The sequence below is a fragment of the Equus caballus genome, chromosome X (genome assembly GCF_041296265.1).
Source record: "Equus caballus isolate H_3958 breed thoroughbred chromosome X, TB-T2T, whole genome shotgun sequence".
Lineage (NCBI taxonomy): Eukaryota > Metazoa > Chordata > Mammalia > Perissodactyla > Equidae > Equus > Equus caballus.
This window is the reverse complement of record NC_091715.1, coordinates 119,960,154-119,983,310: the sequence shown is the minus strand read 5'-3', so window position 1 is coordinate 119,983,310 and position 23,157 is coordinate 119,960,154. Positions and strand designations below refer to the sequence as shown.

Here is a 23,157-nt window from a genome sequence, read left to right as displayed (position 1 = left end):
CCATTCTACCACAAATAATATCTTAAATCCAGCCCTTTGTTTATACCAGACTTAATCAGAGGCCTACCTATATACTAACACAAAGGTACCCTGCCTGTAACAGCCAAACCAGCAATTACCTAAGCTTGTCTCCCTACTGACCTTATCTCTTAACAAATTTCAGAGGAAATGAACAGGTATTTGATAAATTGTCATGTTCCCTGTGGGCTTGCTGACACACTTTTTTCTGAAGAAGGGTGTATACTTGGAAATATATGTGCGTTTTTCTATCTTGACTCAGCGTCTTACAGGTATATGTTAGCATGGCAATATTTTAGATATGGCAAGGATATGACCTTTCTGAAAGGTGCAAGCTATTATGTACTGGGAAATAGCAAGGATGCTCATGCTGGGAAAGAAAAAGTGCAAAAAATTTGATGAATAAAAGGCCAGCAAGAGAAGACAGCAGGTAGGCACATCAACTGGAAAGTTTGACAGTAGCAAAATCAGAAAAGCACTTACCTTTCTCAGGGAATCGGTCCAATATGATAAGAAGGCCTTCATCAATGCTTTATTTACTATATTAATAGCACCTATTTTTGAACATTTTTAAAGGAATATTTTAACACAAATTAAGTAAATAAAGCTTTCAAATATTTTATTAAAATATAAAAGACCATTAATGATTCAAAAAGCTCTTTCGGAAAAGGCTCTGGTAAAGGAACATGTAAACATAATTCATATATTTAGGATTATTCCAGAATGAACAAATTAGAGAGAGTAAAAATTGCTTACACCTATTAAAATTTAAACCCAAACTACAAATAATTAAAAATTATCTAAACATATGCATTTTATTTTGAAAGTCGGCTTTCTGAATTCCTTTGCAAGTTAAAGTGATGCTTGTACTTCTACTAATGGTAAACAGCCCACAAGACATTATTGTGGCCATCCTCCATCTTTGCACTCCCATAGCATCCATGTTAAACACTCAGAAATCAGATCTTGCCAGCACACAGAGAGTAGCTGTCTCTTGGCAGTCCACTAATTATTAACCACTACTCATGTACAACCCAGAGTTCCAGTTTATTAGTTTACAATGAAACTCAGCCTTTTCCTATAGACCATGGACCAAAGTATTTGTATTGACTCATTCTGCCTCTAAAGACAGATCTACAGACACATTGGGACCCTCACTTACCATGTACTTATTACCTTTTATCGTTATTTTCTTGTCTTTTATTGTTGCTTTTTTTAATTGTCTTTTGTTATTGTTTTCTTGTCCAACTAGACAGTGAGCTGCCTGAGCTGAGGGCAAGGTGTTTTACTTCTCTACCCCAGTACCTATTGCGTTTGTTGAATGACTGAATTCTATGAGCCCTGAAGCAACTTGACATGTAATGAAATCACAAGAGTCATGAGAATAGAAATGCAAGAAGAAAATACAAATACCCATCACTGTGTAAAATCTTGGCTCTCACTTAGGTTGCAATCACTTGGAATCGTTAAGAATTAGTGTGACCATAGGCTTTCCAATGGCCTTGTAGGGCTACCGAATAGGAAGACTGCTTGTAAATCAGCTACTCCGGAGCCGCAGCTGCTGAAGCTTCCCTTCAGAATGAGGGTTTACATGGAGTAGCAACAACTGGGGTGGAGATAAAAAGAAGAAAAGTCCACTTTGTCTGATTTGTAATACAATTTCAAATCCTGTAGCATCAAATATAGTAAACATTTAGAGCATATTTTAAATTATGGGATTTTTTAAACTCCAGATTGGTCTGTGGATTTTACACTAGGCGAGGAGCTTGCTTTCAGAATTAAACAGAAATTCTTCACTCTTTATCTGGTACTTGTTTTAGCGCACAGTGCAAAGCTTTACAAATCCCGAAAGAGCCTACAATGCCATAGCTAGTGGAGAGCATAATACCTAATGTGGAACCGCACATGACAATGACGAGGGGCATGAACCAGCTTCCCACCGCGTGATCAAGCAAGACATTTTAAAATCATTTACTATCAAATAATATTTCACTAAAAATGGTGTTTTGAGAAAAACTGAGGATTATTTTTATTTATATTTGACAAGAATTGACATTAATCTTTTATAAAGTATCATTATGTTTTAAATCGTTTTCCATTTGTAAATAACTGAAAATAACCTGTGGAATTATTTTTCCCAATCCTCATTTCAAAGCTCCTCGTTATCCGCAAAGTCCATTTCAGCTTTAACATCACACTAGATGCTTCCATTACAGGACTATGAGGGTTTTAGAAATACATTTATAGCTCACTGAACTGTATTATCTACAATATATAAGACTTAGCATATATTTAAATTACTGAAAATAAAGTACAAGGTATTTTATTTTTCTTCATGGTGCTTTCAGGAAGACATCAGGATCTTCTCTTCTCCCTAAAGGAAAATAATAACAGAAATCAACAACAGATCAACTTACAAGCTATTAAAATTACAGGTTAACTCGAACTTATAATCATAAAATTTCCAACTGCATAAAGCTCACAAAGATACAACCCAATGATATAGCTCAAGCAACTAGTATTTAAAACTGAGTTATAAAGAATGGAATACAGTGCAGAAAAGAACAGTTAGCCAATTTGTAAATTGGAGTTTATTGATATTTCCATTATAAAGGCTAACTATTCACTAATTTAATTTACCACCTGAGTCTAATAGTTAGTTTATGCCTGAGCCTGGGTCCCTGTCAAAAAAGGATATAACAGCTCACTTTCTTTTATAAAAAATACTTATTGTTTCAATCAAGGCATATCCTCTTGCTCCAAACAAATGACTAACCCCTTTCAATAGATGAGTGGCCGATCACATAGCTGATAGCTGCAAACATTGGCGAGTATTCAGTCATTAGCTTGACACATACGCTAAAATAGCTTTGCTCGGGAGATGTAACAATCTGTGCCTGTGGAACAATAAAGTCTACTAATTTAACTTCCATTGCTACAACAAAATTACATTAATTCAAGCACTACAAATTCAGAAATCAGGATCTTGTGGGCCAGGCTAACAATTAGCCTTTCCATCCCTGAAGGGAAAAGTTAGTTTACTAAGCAAAGTTAAAGGACAGCCCAAGTGTTCTCCGAATTGTCCCATCTTTCAAATTATTTGTGTCTGAATTAGTGAAGTGAAATGGTACTTACATATTGACATAAGGGACTGGGAAGAACAAGACAGGACAAGAGAGATTAAAATGTTTTGGGCTTATAGAATTTTTTACATTTTTGCAGAGTTTTATTAAAAGTTTACAGTACGGCATATTGAAATCATAGCATGGGAATAGCCTCCTCTCACTTGATTTGCTGACTACATCTACTTTCTCATTGCATTTTTCTTACAGAACTTCCTATATGTTTATGAATAGCTTGACTCAAAACCCTGCGCTTCCAAACCCTGTCAAAAATTAACAGTACATCATACCTGTAGTACTTTGTGTACTTCTAGCTGAAGACTTCTCAACTGGATACTGCAGAGGTATTACAATGCCTTGATCTGGCTTCTGAAATGCTGAAATGAGATTTTTTATTTTCCGGAAAAATCTTTTATGTACCCCAGGTGCTGTCTGGAAAATAAAAGGCCAAGCAAATTATTCACATACCTCATAGTGATACAAAAAGGCCTCTGAAATGTGTGAGGGATGCTTAGAGAGGTAACATTTGTGTAACTTGTTCAAATATTTGAAAACAAAGGAAGAAGGAAAAACAACATTCCGGAAGAGCTTACTTTGGTTGGCTGAATTTCCCTGCAAGAGGAGCTAATGAGCTGTCATTTCAGTTCTCCCAAGGGTGGTATTAGATTGTACAAGCTCTTGCTCATCGCCCTGCTCTTCCTGCCTGCTGCCCATTATACAAACCGAACCTCTAAGGGTATACAGGCCATTCCCCACAATAAATTCACCAGCAGAGAGGATGCAGGTAAACACAGAAAAAACACAGATCCTACAGGTCGTTAGTAAAAAGACTGAAGAACCAAAAAAACAACAACAAAAACCACCACCACCAACCCATCCTCCTTGTCCTCACTCCACAATATAAAACGTTCCACAGGAAGTTAAAAATTGACTGCTATGATACACTCAATGCATGGCTAGTTAGTCCTCACACTCTTTCACCTCCCAATATGTCCTGCCTCATCCTTCGCATTCAATTTTTTCCTCTTTCGGAAACTTCCCTAACCTCCCCAAAATTGCCCTCTGTCAACACTTCACTGTGACAAGGTTTTCTCTATGACACAAAAATGAAAGACTATATAAGGTCACCTTTATTTATTTATTTGTTTGTTTTTGAAGAGATCATTATTTGCAGGTGACTATTAAAATATGCTCCTTTCCTGACATCAACTCTCTTCCAAAGACATGGCTTGAAATCAACAACAATTTATCGCAAAAGCTTATGAGCCAAGCTTTAGGCATCAGCCCCAAACTGTCATTTTACATGAAATAAAATAGCATTGCTATAAGCAACTGAACAATGACTAGTTTTTTTTTTATTTAGAAATCTGTCTTTCAGCTCTTCCATCTGGAAGGTTTTTGAGGTGGGAGCTGTTTGTTAGCATTTAAGGAGAAAACTTGAAGGCTAGCATGCAGACTTTTGCCAACTAGACTCAAAGCTGAAGATAGTAACTCTCGGTCATTTCCTACATTGGGGTAAGTAATTTTTCATTGAAAACACTGAAAAAGTTATTTTTAGCTTTAAATTAGTGTCCACTCATAGGCTCCACTAGGAGCCTCAGTAGGTGTGGAATATCCTCCCACTCAGCTCCATCCCTCTGGTCAAAACACCTTCCCAGAACTCTGTTGAGACCTCATCCAAAATAGCATGGCCATTCTTACAGGGGTCTAAACAGTTCTTTGGCTCCAAGATAGAATCTCCAAATTGCAAAGGCAGGTCATAGGCACAAGACACCTCCTTATATCTTCCTTAGAGCACTTTTTCATTTTCAAAGCACTTTCCCGTCTCTTCCCCCCACTATTTCCTCACAAATTGGCAGTTATTGGCTGATTTGGTTATTCCCACTTGACAGATAAGAAAACGTAAATACAGAAAGATAATTCAGCTTGCCCAAGGTCACACAGACAACCAGAGGCAGAAGTGGTTCTAGAGCCCAGGATCCAGTGTCTTGCCTTTCAGATTAGGACTAGACCAAACAGGTTCTAGTGAAGTTAGTGTCACCAACCAAAAGAGAAACTACACACTCTCCCAGTGTGAAAAAATTTCAAACCACACATCTTTTTAGCTGTTCTTGTGGCTTGTAAAACCATTTATCAACAGAAGCATCTTTTTCATGGGGACTTAGACACAGTTAACACTCGATTATCCATGCTAACAGAGAGGAATAATAGCACTGCATGTATGGAAACAATTTTAATTTGGGATACAATGTTTCATTGGCAAACGATTTACCTAATTTGTAGTGCTTTGCTTAGGTTAATAAGTAAAACTATTTAACATCTACTGATCTACTGATGATCAAATATCCAGAAAAGCCCAAAGGTACTGAAGTTGGCAGGGGGACATTAGTACGTTTTTCACAATGTACTGCTGACAATGCACATATTAATAAATGATAAGCGACTCTATGTAGAATTCTCTGAATTAACAATTGAGCAAAATTTTAGCCTGTCACTTTAGATAAGTTAATACACTAGGTAATGATATAAGCTAAAAGTCTACCTAAAACTAGAAATTCACATAATATTTGTCTTTCGCAATTCAGTGGATCCAGGGTTCAATTTTATTCCACTCTTTGAAACAAATCTCAGATCTACCTAGATTTCTAGGACAATCTTTGCACAGAGGATGGAGTGCTACTGCCATGATTTTCCCTGCAGTGTGGCAAACTAAAGCATTGTTCCAAAAAGCAGTATAAATATGTCATTTATCCAATTTTGAAAATACATTTACCACAAGAATTGTACCCCTGACAATTCCCATCCTGTTGCTAAACTCAGCTATTGTTCAAATTTGCCCAATTCCCATACTGTCATCTCTTACACTCTTAGTTTTCCACGGAAACATTTTTGGATCACAGCTGGTCTTCAATATGCTCTAGAGAAATTTCTTCCAGTCAGGTGATACGAGCTCTGAGAATGCACACTAGTTTAATATTCACCTTAGCACAAACGTAACTAAGAGGGGAAATTTAGTAGATAGAAAAAAATGCATTTCAAAAACAAATCTAAAGAGTTTTTTTCAACTGATTTCCCTTTGGAGAAAACATGCCAATCTTCTGCTCTCTTGGTGCAGATAATTACAATATTATTGTATAAAGGGAGTCAGACCAGACAACAGGGTGAGAGAGCATTTATGTTCAACAAGCCTTCTCTTCCTTAACATGATGACAAGCATGTAACAATCTGCATACAATGTTATACTTGAAATGAAAGAAAACTAGTTTAAAGACTAGGTTAGCTAAACCCTCAAAATTTAAGATCCTTTCCATAAAGAATATTCTTCAGCAGCCGAAGGCTACTTCTCTAGGGGGAAAAAAACTATTTCTGGTCAAATTATGTACAAATATATACGTATATATCATACACAGCTATTCTTCATAATAAGTAAAGTTTACTTTCTTATTCAATCACCTCTTCAGAGATACAGAGAATTTTCAAAAATAAACAGCATAAATAGTTTTGAATAGAAATGGTATTGCTTTTCCTATAATTAGTATTGCAGTATTAATTATCCTGCTATAAAGCAACAATGTGTTTGAAAACTTGCCCTAATTCATTTCAGTAGTTTAAAACATTTGTAGTCTGCAATTTGTGCTTTCTAGTTAACTGATGAATTTGTAAAGGTTAGAACTATTTTAATTTTTTCAAGTCTAGACTTTAGAGGTTCTTAAATGCATAGATTGATTGCCTTATTAATAGAGGTTGATATTAGCATTTATGTTTTCAAACAGCTCATAATGAAGTGCTTTCATTATAAAGACAGCCTGTTTGAAGGAGTCAGAAATCAGAGAAAGAATTTGAGGTCAAAAGTTCCAGTTGCAGAGACTTCTACATTGCTAGTATGCGATGTACTACCCTGGTACATGGAAATACATTCTCTCTACAGGCATTCCTTGCAATGGTACAGTGACTTTCAAATGTTTTCAAAGCCATCAGAACCCATTTTTCTAATGAAATCTTACTCAGAGCCCCAGTTGATAAGCAAAATAAAAGGGACCTGCTCAGATTAAAGATTAATTGGGGACCCAAAACCATACCCACTTATGTCCTCTTCTCCCTCTGTAACCCCCCGGGCAACCTCAAGGCACCCAGGTAGATGAACCTTAGGATTTTGCAGAGCATAGCTTAAAACCCACTGCAAAGTTCCCTCTGTCTCTCTTCTGCCTATCCATGTTCTTCTCACGTGGCTCAGCTGAGCATCCTGTCTCCACACATAGAGCAGCCCTCATTACCCTGATACTTGGAAAATCCTCCCTTCTTTGAATTCCTATGCTAGCTAATTTAGCACTTGACTGCAATCACCTTCAGCAATTTGGGCAAGTTCACATTTTTGAGGGCTTACTATGTACTACGTCCCGTGACTAAGAGCTTTCTTTATACACATTATTGCATTTAATCTTCAAAATAAGCCCTATGAGTAAGGGACTATTCTTAGGCTCATTTTACAAATCAAGAAACTGGTTCATAAAAAAGTTAAGCAACCTGCCCAAAATCACAGACCTCTCAGAGAGGAAGGGGGACCAGACTTGAAACCCAAATCCACCTGACAGCAAAGGACAGGCTCTCTGACTGCTGTTTAATTCATGCGGTATCTCCCTAAGCATATTGTGGCCTTTTAGAAAACAGGAGTCATGTTGTTCAATCCCCCATAGCACCAACGCTGATATTAGCATCATTCAATAAATAATTGCTGATTTTAATTATTTTACATATTTTATATGCTTCTAAAATTTTGCATAGACACTGTATTTTTGATACAATCTTTCAACTTTTTTATTTCTTCACTCAAAGTGAGACCACTTCATACAATGGTCGTTGAACAGAACCGGGGCCAAAATTCTCTAAAGGCTTCTTTTTTTTTGCTTCTGCTTTTTCTCCCCAAATCCCCCCAGTACCTAGTTGTATATTTTTAGTTGTGGGTCCTTCTAGTTGTGGCATGTGGGATGCTGCCTCAGCATGGCCTGATAAGCAGTGCCATGTCCCTGCCCAGGTTCCGAACCGGCGAAACTCTGAGCCGCCAAAGCGGAGCGCGCGAACTTAACCACTCCGCCACGGGGCCAGCCCCTCTAAAGGCTTCTTAATGGCCCATGAACAATTTTGGATTGGAGCTTTAGTGATTTGAACATGATGAATATTTTGAGAATGTAGGATTTGATAACTCTTTTATAAAAGCAGTCTAAATTTCAACCACCTCCCTGATACCCACAGAAGTAAAAACAAATAAAAGAGCTATACCTCAGCGCTCCAAGAACCTGTTTCTGTCTGGGACACTCGGTATGTGTAAATGTAACCTTGATACCTGTGAAAGAATAAACTTCCATTACTGAAAAATTCCAAAAGAACAATGGATGCTCTAAATTTGAGCTTAACTGTTATAAACAATGTTACACACTCTGGGACACACGTATATGGCACCATTGTATTCGTAGGAAGAAAGGCCTGGGGAATCTAATTTGCTTGCATACTCTATCTGGCTAATCGCAGTTTCCAGTACGCCTCTTTATCTTTTCATTTTTCTTTTAATGTGGGAGCTTACACTCCTAAGGATTTGTCTAGCTGAGAGACTGGACAGAAAGAAACTAGAGACTTGTTGTAATTGGTAAAAATCACAAATTGTTAAATAGATTTAACAAAGTGTAGTCATTATTTTTAAGTACATATCAAGCCGTAAGAAAAAAACATTTCACTGGGATAAGGTACTATCAGGCCCACTTAAATTAATAGTAATAATAATATTAATTATAAATATAATACTATATTCCTATATTACTATTGCTATGTTACTTTAATATGTTATACTATAATACAGCAGTAATAGCAATTTGAATTAAAAAGGGGTCCTGTTAAACTACTCGAAAGCAGCGTGTCCTTTTAGATCGGGTAAGCACTTCCCCCTTAACTCAGGGTGTGTGCATACTGCACATTTGTACTGTTGATTTCTACTACATGCCAAGAGTTTTACATGCGATATTAGTTTGCTCCAGCTGCCCTAGCAAAATATCATAGACTGGGTGGCTTAAACAAAAGAAATTTATTTTCTCGGAGTTCTGGAGGTTGGAAGTCCAAGATCAAAGTGCCAGCAACATAGGTTTCATTCTGAGCCTTCTTCTCTTGGCTTGTAGGTGGCCGCCTTATTGCTACGTGCTCACATGAGCTCTTCTTTGTGTGCATGCACAGAGAGAGCGATCTCTCTGTCTTCTTATAAGGCCACCAATCCTATTGGATTAGAGCCTCACCCTTATGGCTTCATTTAACCTTAAATACATCCTAAAGGTCTATCTCCAAATACAGCCACATTAGGTGTTAGGCTTCAACATATGAATTTGCAGGGGACATGATTCAGTCCATAGCATCCCACCACTGGTGCCCCTAAATTCACATCCTTCTCACATGCAAAATACATTCATTCCATCTCAATAGCCCCCAAAGTCTTAACTCATTCTAGCATCAGCTCTAAAGTCTAAAGTCCAAAATCTCATCTAAATGGTATCTAATTAGATATGAGTGAGACTTGAGACATCCTGAGGCAAAATTCCTCTCCAGCCCAGACAAGTTATGTGCTCCCAAAATACAGTGACAGGACAGGCATAGGATAGACATTCCCATTCCAAAAGGGAGATATTGGAAGAAAAAAAGGGGTGCTGAGTCCCAACAAAGTCCAAAATCTCCTAAGGCAAATTCCATTAGGTCTTAATGTTGGAGAATATTCCTCTTTGGACTGATGCTCTAGCCTCCAGGCCCATTGGGTGAGTCCGTCACCCCCACCGCTCTGCAAGAGCGACCCCACCCACTTGGCTCTTTTGGGCATTGATCCCACCTTTGAAACCTAGGTGGAAGCAGCCCACCCCCCAGCCAGGGGCCTGTGCACTCTGGGCCTGTGGTGGGAGTGGCATCCCTGATGATCTCTGAATCGCCTTCAGGGTCCTTCCCTTTTCTTGAAAGATAAAGCATGTTTGCAGACAAATTACTCTATTGTTCTGTCCTGTTCCCTTTGGTCCAAACTGACAGTGTCTCTGATGCTTTGGTCCGAACTCTACTCCTGGCTTCTGCTGAGATGGCTAGTTAACATCAAGGGGAATCTCCTTAAGGAGTGATTGTCTAACCATACCCTTTGTGTTCTCTCCAGAACAAGCTTCCCCATTTTTTGCCGTATGGGTAGGCTGAGAATTTTCCAAATATTTAAGTTCTGGTTTTTCTTTGCTTAACAATTCTTTCCTCAATTCATCTCTCTCGCTTTCCATTTTACTATAAGCATTCAGGAGGAACACTACGCTTAGAAATCTCTCCAGGTAAATATCCAATTTGCAAGTTCGACCTTCCACAAAATACTAGAGCACAGTTCAGCCAAATTCTTTGCCTTTTACAACAGGGATATCCTTTCCTCTAATTTCCAATAACGTGTTCCTGATTTCCACCTGAGACCTCACCAGAATGACCTTTAACATCCATAATTCTATCAACGCTGTGTTCACGGCAAGGCAGGGCTTTGCTAGCCTGCGCCTCCAAACTCCTAGCCTCTACCCATTACCCAGCTCCAAAGCCCCTTCCACATGTTTAGATTTTTGTTACAGCAGTAACGTACTTCTTGGTACCAAAATCTATATTTGTCCGCTCAGGCTGCCATAACAAAATACCACAGACTGGGTGTCTTAAACAAAAGAAATTTATTTTCTCACAGTTCTGGCAGTTGGAAGTCCAAGATCAAGGTGCCAGCAACATAGTTTTCATTCTGAGGCCTCTTCTCTTGGCTTGTAGGCAGCCACTTTCTTGCTGTGTGCTCACGTGACCTCTTCCTTGTGTGCGTGCACAGAGAGAGAGAGCTCTCTCTCTTCTTCTTTTTCTTATAAGGCCACCAATCCTATTGGAATAGGGCCCTACCTTTATGACCTCATTTAACCTTCATTACTTCCTAAAGGCCCTGTCTCCAAATACAGCCACATTGGGAGTTATGGCTTCAACGTACGAATTCGACAAAGACACGATTCAACCATAGCACATGCGTTATCTCTTTTGGACCCCCACAACAATTCTATGAGCTTTACATTGTGAAATTCATTTTATAGATGAGGAAACTGAGACTTCGAGAAGTTAAGTAACCAAAGCCACACTAGAGACCAAGCAGCAAAGAAAGGATTTGCATCAGGCCTACTGGACTCCAGATCCCCAGCTCTTGATCTCCACACTGTAACGGATATAGATTCTTTACTATATTTTAGTATATACAGTAATGCTACTTAATTTGCCTGACAAACTTTTACTTCATAGAAAAGTAAGGTAAACTTTATTCTGAATTATTTCAAACTATGAATGTGAATCTGGATCAACAGAGCTTTATTTAAGACATTTTCTGATTGTTATTCTTAGGCACAAGTTTGGGTCAATATAGATCTTTGGTTAGAATACATGGTAAACTCTGGTAAAAATAAATGTGTTTAAACTTAAAAGAATGGATAATTCTAAAGCATTCCAAACAGAGGGTCATCCTTGAGTAATTGACCTCATTTTCCATTTACCCCCTTTAGAACTAAAAGTCTTTAAAGATGTGGATTAAATTACTATATCTTTAATCAATATCCATCAGTACTGATTAAAGGACAAAAAATATACACCTAAAACACTCTAATCAGGTTCATTTGATTTGCAAAACCAAAAAAAACGTCAATTTAATTGTCAGTGTGATTACAGGAAATTTTTCATTTTTGATATGAAAGTTTGCCAGAATAATTAGATCATATATAAAGTAGCCTGATATATGTATATATAATATGCTAAATAAACATAAAATATTATATTGTTAAAGTCTTTTGTTTTTTTAAGCAATCAAAATCTATCTCAAAACCCACTGATTTCATTAAGTACTTTAGGGGAAACAAGGTAAGAGCGTTGATTTCCATTTTTCACCATGGGAACTCGAAACATAAGGCTTTAAGTGATTTTCTTGAAGTCACGCAAGAAAATGGAGATAGAAGCAGGGAAATGGCATAGGCCTTTAGTTCCATTTTCCCTATGGGAAGCAATTAATGGCAATAACTTGGTATCATTAAAGGTGATGTAGAAACGCATTATTTAAAATCTCAGCAACAAAGCAAACAAAATCATAAGCAACCGGTTTTCCACTTTCTAAAACAGTGGGTCTCTAAAAAGTACAATGAGTCTATCTCCCTACTATCATTCAGCCTCATTTAGTCAAAATAAAAGAGTCTGTTTTGAAAATTGTTTCCTAACGAATCTGATCTTATCTCACTTTCAGTTAAGCAGCAGGAACCTGAGTACCACTTCAAAAGTCCTTACCTCCTTCAGTCTCTGAACAACCAGGTGTCAGTGGCACATAAAACTTCTTGTGATTAACCCATCTAATATTAACAATTTCCTACTTCCCAACCCCTCAAATTTCTGAATGAGCAAAATCGCTTCACCCCTCAAATAAGCCGGAAGTTCATCCCTTCCACTTTCAAGTCGCTGAAGTAACTGACCAAGGATCGCAGGCAGTCAGCTCATACGTTGACTACATTATCATCTGTCATGGATGGAAGAGATCCAAAACAGTGCGATTCAAATGACCATTCCCGGGGTAATAACATCGGCATCACCTGTGAGCATGTTAGAAACGTAGAGAACTGCTGAATCAGAATCTGCATTTTAGCAAGATTCCCAGGTGATTTGTAAGAACATTAACGTTCCAGAAGGACTGACTAAATTCAAAGAGAATGCTCACACCTTATTGGGAATATTGATGGTAATTTCCCCAAAGTCAAGCTGGCTTCTTTCACTCACCCAGGGTACTTCGGTGCCACCTCTCCCATAGTCACTCAGTCTATGCTTTGAGAATGCAATTTTATTTACATATAAGCTGAAGCTTTTTCAATTGTTTCACTTTTCACAGAGCAGTGTTTCTGAGCTATTTACTCCCTCTTCCCCAACAAGATTTCATAGTTTTGTTTTCTGTAGCTTTTAGTACGAAACAATAATTTTATATTATAAAATTAAATTAAAATATTCAATATGTTTTTTCAAACTACACCTACTCTTTCCCTGTCTGCTGAAAAAAATCACTCTTTTGGAAATAAATTGGCAAGTAATAACAAGAGCTATAGAATCATGCATATTTTTGACCTAATGACCTCGCTTATCTTCATACATTCCAAGGAATCAGAAGGAAAAAGCAATTTGACACAGATTTTCATAGTAGTTCTATTTTAATAGTGAAAAAAATGGAATTCACGTAAGTATCTCTAAACAAAGAATGTTGCTCAAAATAAGGAAATGGTAGCAGAAAGAATGGTTCAAAATTATGCTGAAATTCAAAGGTATCAGAATTCTGTATTTTTCAAAAAATTTTAAGCACATGGACCATGTTGATATAAAATGATGGTATATGAAAAAGTGGATACAAAGAGATGCCATTCTGACTACAACTGTTCAAAACTGCCTGCCCTTGTATGTATATAAACCAGAAGTAAATTTAAACTAATAGAAATGCAACCTTGCATATTAATTTTCCTATAAAGTTATATAAATGACTAATAACTTTTTTTAAAGAAAAAGAAGCAAAATTACAATTTGGAGCTTTACAAATCTAAACTAAGCAAATCACAAATCTAAAAAATATCATTCATTTTTAAAAACTGTTACATCCCTTTTAGGGTGATCTTTCCTCTGATTCCCTCCATTAATACAGACAAACCAAGAAAGTAGTGTAATTTTAACTTCTTTCTCCATCAAACTTTTGTCAGTCTTGTTGATAACCCTGAAATTTAAAATGTGTCATGCAAAAAATCTAGAAAATAATAGAGGATTTTTTGTTGTTGGCATTAATTAATTTTCTTAACTAATATTTTTCATTTTAATGACTGCAAAGTATGTATTGATTCAGTCCCGGCTAATATTAAAAATTGCCTTCATTTTCTCAAAAACTGTTCCCAACTCTTAAAAAAGTATTCTGGTTATAAATAGACAAGAAGAAAGCAACCTGACATTTCTTATTTGTTCAAGGGGTCAGTGTTGGGGACAGATCTTGGTTTAGAACTGACAAAACCACATCAATTCCTTCTTTATACCACTTCAAGGACTACACAAAAGAAAAAGTTTAGCTACCTCTGACTTCATGACGTGGCAAATAAAGCAAGCCAGTGCCCATGCTATGTCTATAGAGTAGTTACCCCTTATCCCCGGGGAATACGTTCCAAGACCCCAGTGGATGCCTGAAACCACAGATATTACTAAACCCTATATAGACTGTTTTTCCTATACATACATGCCTATGATAAAGTTTAATTTATAACTTAGGCACAGGAATAGATTAACAACAATAACTTCTCTTTGGGATATCTAAATTGCCAGCATCACTACTCTTGCACTTTGGGGCCATTATTAAGTAAAATAAGGGCGACTTGAACACAAGCAGTGTGGTACTGCGAGAGTCGATCTGATAACTACCAAGTGACTACCGTGTAGCTACCAAGTGACTGCCGTGCTGTAGCGCACACAGCACGGATACGCTGGGCAAAGGGATGGTTCACGGCCCGGGTGGGAGGACGCAAGATTTTATCGCCCTACTCAGTACAGCACACAATTTAAAACATATGAATTGCTTATTTCTGCAATTTTCCATTTAATATTTTCAGACCACGTTTGACCATGGGTAACTGAAACCATGGAAAGCGAAACTGAAGATAAGGGGGACTCCTGTACAAAGTAAGGCTACATGCAAAATTCAAGGTGCAATTATAACGTGACTGATTCATTAATAAATATTTCAGAACTTTTATATCCACAGGAATGGTATCCTACACAAAGCCAACATTATTGAGATTATATTCTGATTCAAGAGGTTTCCAAATTTCCAATGGCCCAATCTTCGTTCTTTCAGAGTGAATGTGAATTTTCGGAACCGTCAAAAGTCATTCAACTTCAAGCCTGATGGTAAAACTATGTAATATCAGTTTCGATGAGTCATGACAATAAATATAATCTCTTCTTCCCCTGAACTGCCACATAATGTTTTATTTATGTACTCTTATGATGTCCTAACTTTGGATTGTAATTGTTTATATATCTTTTATTTATATTAACAACACCTACTACATGTTAACTATAAATATTAACTCATGCAATAATCCACATGACAACCCTATGAGGTAAGCACTATTATCACTATCCCCTTTTTCACAGAAAAAGAACCTGAGACACAGAAACTTTAAGTAACTTGACCAAGGTGAAATAGCTAGTTGAGGGCCAGAGTTAGGATGCACACCCAGAGGGTCTGGCTGGAAGATCTGGGCTCTTAAGCACCTTTCTATGCTGCGTCTCTTATATCAGAGGAAATGAATTAACAAATTGTCTTAAGGTGAATCCAAAAGCACAGTTCTCAAAAGGGGAGGGAGTCTTAGGGCTAGCGGTGTCCACTGAGGGGAAGGATGAAGAAAGGGGCTGAAGGGAAGAGGCTAGATGGAGAGAGCCCAAAAGAGGTCAACACAGACTTCTCCTTCACTTAAGCCAAATGGCATCTTCAGACTAATCTTGCAACTTCAATTGTACATTGTCAGATTCAGTGCTTGATTTACTGGCCTGTGAATTGTCCATTTGGTGATTTATGGGTTGCAAACTTAATACCAGGCTGGCCTTCTGGCTTGCTCTGCCATTAATAGATTGTACTCAGATAATCCAAAATAATTCTGGTGACCTAAATTATCATGAAGATAAATGTGGCACCAACACACATATCCTATTGTATTAAAAAACTAACTGTAAGTTGTTATAATTTCTCATTCTTTCGAGTTCTTTGCCATACTGTTCCCCTCTACTACAACTGATAAGCTGGAATTTTATTTTGTCTCTGCTCCTTCCCCCATTTCTCCAGTTCAATTTGTTTGATAGGCACTTTATTCCCAGTCATCTTTTAATCTGAAAAGATAAAAAGATAATTATCCTTTTATCTAAAGATACATATGTCAAATGACTTCAATATGTGTCCTTGAGGCTAAAGAATATAATAGCATTTTTTCTTCCAAATCTTCCATTACTTAAGTAGCAAAGTCAGATATGTACAGAAAGATGCTAATTATGGAAATAAACTATTTCTTTAAGCTAGTTATTTTAAATACTTTAAATTAGTTTTTCTCTTATCACCAGTGAAGTATCCCAGTGGGCATTTAGGACTTTCCCAATGGCTGTCTACATTGAGGGTGGGAAGGGAAGAAATCTGAGAGCTTATATGTACCTTAGTGAAAAGAAACAATATATCATGAAAACCAAAAAGGCTAAAACAAAATAAAAACTATTTGCATTAATAAGAGCATTTAGGGGCTGGCCCGATGGCACAGCGGTTAAGTGCGCGTGTTCTGCTTTGGTGGCCCAGGGTTCGCTGGTTCGGATCCCGGGTGCAGACATGGCACCGCTTAGCAAGCCATGCTGTGGTAGGCGTCCCACGTATAAAGTAGAGGAAGATGGTCACAGATGTGAGCTCAGGGCCAGCCTTCCTCGGCAAAAAAAAGGAGGATTGGTGGCAGATGTTAGCTCAGGGATAATCTTCTTCAAAAAAAGTAATAAAATAAAATAATAAAATAAAATAAAAAAATAAATGAGTGTTTAGTATACTGGATGAACATAAGAAAAGTACACAAAGTCAGTGGCTTTCCTATGCAACAGAAAATATGGTGGAAAAAGATTCCATTTATGATAGAAACAAAAAATCAACACATATTCACATACACAATAACTCAAAATAAACTTAACAAAAATTCTGCAAGACCTATAGGAAGAAAAACAGGAAACTCTACTGGAGTTTTGTAAATAGATGTAAATTTTAAAAATTAATAGATGGAGAGATCTATCAGGTTTTTGGATGGAAAAACTAAATTCTTTAAAGATGAAAATTCTTCCTTAATTTATTAATGAGCTTAATGTAATCCCAATGGGATTTTTTTTAATTTAACAGAATTATTCTAGATTTCATCTTGAGGAACCAACAGATAAGAATAGCGAATAATTTTTTAATGTATTAAAACATTATCATACTACAGTTCTAGTAGTACAAGCGTACACAGATCAATTGAGCCAAATAGATAGTTGCAAAGCTATAACTATCATATGAAAGAATTTAATATATGGCAAGGAAGGTTAATAAAGCCATGTGGAATGGAAGTTCTATTTATAAATTATATTGGGACAATTGTTAGCTATTTCAAAGTAAAATCAAATTAGATCCTTTTTCCACATCAAAATAAAATTCCAAATGGAGTTAAAGAGTTAAATGTAAATGAACCAAACCAAACATTTAAAACAAAAAATGAAGTTTTATGACATCTATGGAAGAGAAAGCACTTTCTAACCTGGAAAGCAGAGGAAGAAATCAAAAACAAAGAAAAGGAGTGACGGATTTGACTACTAAAAATATTAATTTTTTGTGTGTCAAGGAAAAGCAATGGCAAACACCAAACTCAGAAAAAAATACTTGTAACAGATCAAAGATTAGTATATAAAAACTTAATGTATTAAGTAAAATAGTAAGATCCAAATGGTTAAATGGGCAAAATACACAAAGAGCCAATTCATGAACGAGGAAGTACCATAGCTTCCTAACCATATAAAAGACACTCAACTACCAACCAAAGAAATGTGAAATAGTGAGACACTAAATTTCAAGGAGAATTTTTTTTTAACAAGAATACTCATTTCTAAGAAGGGTGCACTGAAATGGACATTCTCATACATCATTACTGATGAGCATACATAAAAATTGGAATAACCATTTCGGAAAAAATATTTGGTGATCATGTGTACATGAAGAATCCTAACCTGTTCATGTTTCCTGACCTAGAAATTGCACATCTTGAAATTCCCTATAAGTAATCATAAATACAAGAAACCTTTATGGACTGAAATATGAATCGTGATAGAATTTATAATAGAAAAAATTGGAATTATTCAAACGTCTAAAAATAGATAACTGGTTAAGGAAAATATAGTACATTCACTGGTTGGACTATCATGCACTCGTTAAAAATAATGTTTTAAAATTGTTCATAAGGACCTTATATATGAATGGGGTTTTTTCATGTGAAGTGGAAAATGCAGCAGAATATAATATTGTAAGAACACATGTGTGTTTACAAAGCATTTTTAAATTAATATAGAAGAAAATTGACTTAATCTTCAATAATAATTGTCTTTAGTTATAAAACTATAGATGATTTTTCCTTCATTTCCATTATCTAGATTTTTCAAATTTTCTATGAGTATGTATTAGGAACTATTTTAATAGACTCATTATACAAAATCTAGATTTATTTATTGAAAACAATTGGAAGAAAAATTCACTTTAAATGAAGGTGAGCAATACTATAAATGGAAAACTTCTTTAGTACTTTATGAGATTCAATCTTCCAAAACTGAACAGAGGAAAAGGCCATATCTAGAGGCCATGACTGGGGGTTCAGAACTGGGAAAAGGAGCAAGCACAGCTTGAAAGCATAGTTTAAAGTTCACTTCGAAAGGCATACGCAATGTGGTATTCTACAATAAAATTACAGAAACTAAAGCTCAACCAAACCTCCTTGGATAATGGGAATAAACAAAAGACAGAATGAGAAACTATTCTGAACGAATCCTATAACGAATACATGCTTATTAGCTATACCATGTTGTTCATGTGTATAGGACATCATTCATATCGTTATTTCTACTGCATGTCATAAGCATATGCATTTTTGTTTAAAATGAGTACGTGGTTTATTTCAAAATAAAATCTAATTTTGTTACTACAGTGTAGTACTAAAAAGGGGAAATGAAATGTTTATGTTTATCAAAAGGGACCCTTGGCTCAAAAAGGTTGAGCAACTGTCATAAAAGACAATGGATCCTCTTGTCTTCCTTCAGCAGCACAGTCTGGCAATCACCCTGTAAGACGTGGAGGCCCCAGCGTGCCCATCAAAAGACATGCTAGGAGGACTCCCAACTTGCCTCCTATATTCTGCTACTTCATAAGGAGTTTTGCATGGAGTACCAAGACTCATCAAAACTGCATTTATGTAAGAGTCATTCTGGGTGAAAACTTAAATGCTTAAGAATTTCCCACCTGCTTAAATTAATTCCTCATGTCGTCCTGGCCTACATGGGCAAAAGGCTAAAGCTGTCCTTCTCTCTTGCATATTTCACCAACTGTAATCTTATGCGGGGGTTAGGGCACACATTACTATTCCTGTTTTATAAATAGGGAAACCAAGACCCAGAGAATTTGAGTCATTTCCCAAGACTATACCCTGGCCTCCTGATATCAGCCCAAAGAGCTTTGCAGTAAAGAACAGTATTTGCCTTGACAATTCATTCATTAATTCAGAAATATTTATTGAGTGCCCATTATGTGCCTCATAATGTGCATCGTAATACCTATTATGTGCCAGGCTGTGATCTTGGTGCATGAATGAATGTCCCTACCCTCGTGGAGATTACATTTTAGCAGGAGAGCCTAGCAATAAATAAGTAAACAAGCAAATGTCACATAGCTTGAAGCTCCTTGAAGAAAAATAAAATAAAGTCATAGAGTGTAACAGGGCCAGGGAGAGGGCACTTATTTTAGATAGGGCAGTCACGGAAGTCCTCTCTGAGGGAAGAGGCAGAAGGAACAATAAGTGCAAAGAGCCTAAGAGGAGAGCACGCTTGGCAAGCTTAAGAAATAACAAAGAGGCCAGTGTGGCTGAAGCCTTAGGCACATCTTTTCACACACTGTCCCCTGCTCTCCTCCCCCTGCCCAGGCTTCTCTTGTACCTTATTTTTTACCTTTATGTTAAGGGGCCCGTTACCTCCTATGTCAGCTTCCCTAAAGCAGCCCCTTTTGCTGGCCCGCTGACTTCTCCACCTTCTTTTGATCAGAAAAGAGCCTAAGAACACTAGTTGGCTGTCATTGACCTTGCCCAGTTTCCACTTGGGAAAAACAATAATATAAGCAAAGCATAAAGATCTGAGCCCAAGAGATTCAATAACTTTGACGTATTTCCTTTGAAGTTTTTATAATAAACGTATTTAGCATGGCCTGAGAGTTGCCATACACATGGTTTGACCATTTAAAAATATAAATAATGACAATCCTCTAACACCAGCCTCAGCATAATCTTTCTTCACTGATCCAGAGGACACTTCAAAAGTTTGCAGTGTATCATTAGGTACCAAAATTACTACCAAGCTTTTCCCCTCATTTTGTTTCTGTCTAGAACCTATTGTGCAGAGTTGGTCTTTTCATAGCTGTTTTTATCCTGCTGACAAAAAGTGACTGAGCTAAGTACTTCCTTGGAAATGCCCCGTGAGTACTGAAAGAAATCGACTGAAGAAAGGCATATAATAATAATAACGATAGCTTACGTTTACTATGTGTCAGGTCCAGTGCAAACTTTTTCCCTGCATTATGGCCTTTAATCCTCATGATCCTATGAAGTAGGTAGTAATATTATACCCATTTCATGGACCAGAAAACTGAGGGACTGAGAGGTAAACTTGCCGAGGTCATAAGCCTAGCATTGGACAAGCACAGTTTGAAGTCTCAGTTCTGCCTGACTCTGGAGCCCCGGAGCAAAGATGAAGATGCATCTGATTCAAAATGAGGTGTTACACTAAGACATGCCTAGGTAAAGGGCAAAGTTGAATCATAACAAGGGTGCTTTCCCTCCATGCTCTTTACGACTATTGTCAGCCCTAGCTTTTATCAAGAAGGGTCCTATTTCTGAAACCCCTTGCCCCCACACAGCTCTTCTAAAGGAAGTTAAATAAGCAGATCCAGAGCGTCAGTTTCACTCACAAACTTCTCCCTCTCAGCATCCTAACTTAACCGGCATTGCATTCTTAGAGTAATGGATTAGTTTCTTAGTCTTCTTCCTCTCCCTGAATTTCATGGTCTTCCTTTCGGATGACACCTCCAAATCGATTTAAGGAGATCTAGGGAAAGGCCTCTCAATTCTCTCAGGAGCTGGTGGCCCCAAATCTGGCCAGTCCACCATCCCAGGATTCCACCTCGCTGGCTTCTAATGGAGATCAGAATGGAAGATGGGAGTCTGGGTCTTTCCCGGAGTAGAGGTAGATTCTAGGCTGCGTTTCCGTACCCAAAAGGGCATTCTCTGCAGCTGCCCTAAAAAGCCCCGGTGAGGCCCTTCTGGAAAGCGGGAGGCCCGGGGAGTGAAATCCCCAGTGAGGGGCCTAGGCCAAAGCATGATCCACCACAGCCTTGGGCTGGACCTGAGGCTGTCTGGTGGGCAGTGAAGGAGGCCTTGACAAAGCTCCTGCTGCCCTTGCATTGCCTATCGAGGCCTCCAGCCCCCACCGTCCGTGCCTACTGCCCATGCCCTCCGTCCGTGCCCACTGCCCATGCCCTCCACAGGCCCCAGGCCCAGCCACCGCAGCGACGTACTCACAGTACACACAGGCAGTACACGCCCGGGACACTCTCGCTGTCCCTCAGCAAATAACTGCCATCCAGACCTGTGGCGAGCAGGAGCTTCTCCCCCGTCTCCCGGCTGATTTTGCCATGATACACAGTCACCGCATCCATGGCTTGGTGGACTCTTGGGCGGGCCGAGGCGTGGGACGGATGAAGGGACGGCAACCAGGCACGAGTCAGCCACCTGACTCCCAGTTCAGCCAGATGTGCAAAAAAGAGAGAGGAGTGCCCTAACAACAGGATGTTGTCTACCTGCCTTAAAACCTCCTTCTCACACTTCAATTAAAACCACCTCAGCAATTCAGCAGCTTGGTTATTGCCACAGGGTTCCATCCCCCCTCCCCACCCCACTCCCCCTCCCCAACACAGGGTTCATAAGGAGAGGGGAGGACAACTGGAAGAAGGTCCTTGCAAGATTTGGGCTGCACTACCAATGCAGACCCTCAAACACAGACAGGAATGCTTGGTAATGCTTCTGTTCTTGCATTTTCCAAGGGGCCAAACACCAGGGATGACTTAGCTTAACTACTCCCCAAAGGGATTGATGAGAGAGGCAAGTTGTACATGGCCTTCATGTGGGGCAGAAACATACTGACAGAGAATGAAAGGACCAAAAGTTCTGAGACCAAAACTGAGCAGAGCCAGGAGGCTCCTACAGAATCGGAAGGAGTAGGTGAACAAGGGACTTGGGGCAAGTATCTTCTCTCCCTCCCCAGTCTTCCTCCTCTTTTGCTCTTCCGAGTCTTCTTGAGCAATCTTGATCTTGAACAAATACTGATTTTTCCTACCTTCTTGTCCAAGATCCCAAAGTGCTGATTGAGGTACCAAAATTAGTCTATGTCCAAAGATGTTCCAGACTTATCTATTTGATGAGCTTTGGATGACAGAATGAATCATATAGTGGTGTTTAGCCTTTACGTGGACTTGTATATGCCCTCTGATGTCATAGGGCTCACCTTTCAGCATTTGGAGCATAAAACTTGTTTTAAATCATATTGCATATTACAATGTATACTTGAAATTTATTTAATGTTACAAACCAATGTTACTGCAATAAAAAATAATAAAAATGAATAAAAACCAAAAAAATAAAAAATAGTACAAAAATTCCCATATACCCTTCACCCAGACTCACCAAAGGCTAACATTTTGGTTCATTTGCTTTTCATCTTATCTAGATATACGTATGTTTTTCTCAACCATTTGACAGTTACAAATATAATGTTCCTTTACCCCTAAAAAAATCATATTGCAAGTGTTGATAGTTGTAACTTTTATCCTCTGTTGTTAATAGAGAATATGTTTTTTCTTCAGTTGATGCTAAACTATCATTAATTTTTAAAAAGCTTTCAACCTTCACTTCCCTCTCTGAAATAAAGCCTTGCTTTTATTTCAAAATGTGCTGTGAAGTAATATTTCCCAAAAACTTCCTCCTTTTTCACCAGAATAAGACTTTGTTTAATGCTTGAAGCTGAACGGTCTTATACATTTTTCCTTTTGATTTTGTAAAATACTTTTAAAATCGGAATTTAAATAGCTGAAGTTATGTTG

The 23,157-nt window shown here is 37.8% G+C and overlaps 1 protein-coding gene across 1 annotated transcript; it reads right to left on the bottom strand.

The window, feature by feature from the left end:
- Positions 1-611: 611 nt before the first annotated feature.
- SH2D1A (SH2 domain containing 1A) lies at positions 612-22,505 on the bottom strand. The gene is made up of 4 exons (XM_001500705.6): positions 21,581-22,505; positions 8,418-8,481; positions 3,431-3,572; positions 612-2,392 (listed from the first exon to the last, which is right to left on the bottom strand). Exons 1-4 carry the CDS (start codon positions 21,715-21,717, stop codon positions 2,352-2,354), a joined length of 384 nt encoding a protein of 127 aa, XP_001500755.2. The 5' UTR covers positions 21,718-22,505; the 3' UTR covers positions 612-2,351.
- Positions 22,506-23,157: the final 652 nt, after the last annotated feature.

Bases quoted from the DNA above. Each gene is read 5' to 3' on its own strand.
- SH2D1A (XM_001500705.6), bottom strand. From the start codon at position 21,717: ATGGATGCGGTGACTGTGTATCATGGCAAAATCAGCCGGGAGACGGGG. The intron at 3,573-8,417 runs GTATAGCTCTTT...TTTATTTTCCAG, and splicing joins CAGGTTCTTGGAGCGCTGAG to ACAGCACCTGGGGTACATAA. The intron at 2,393-3,430 runs GTATGATGTACT...ATTTTCCTTTAG, and splicing joins AAGTACACAAAGTACTACAG to GGAGAAGAGAAGATCCTGAT.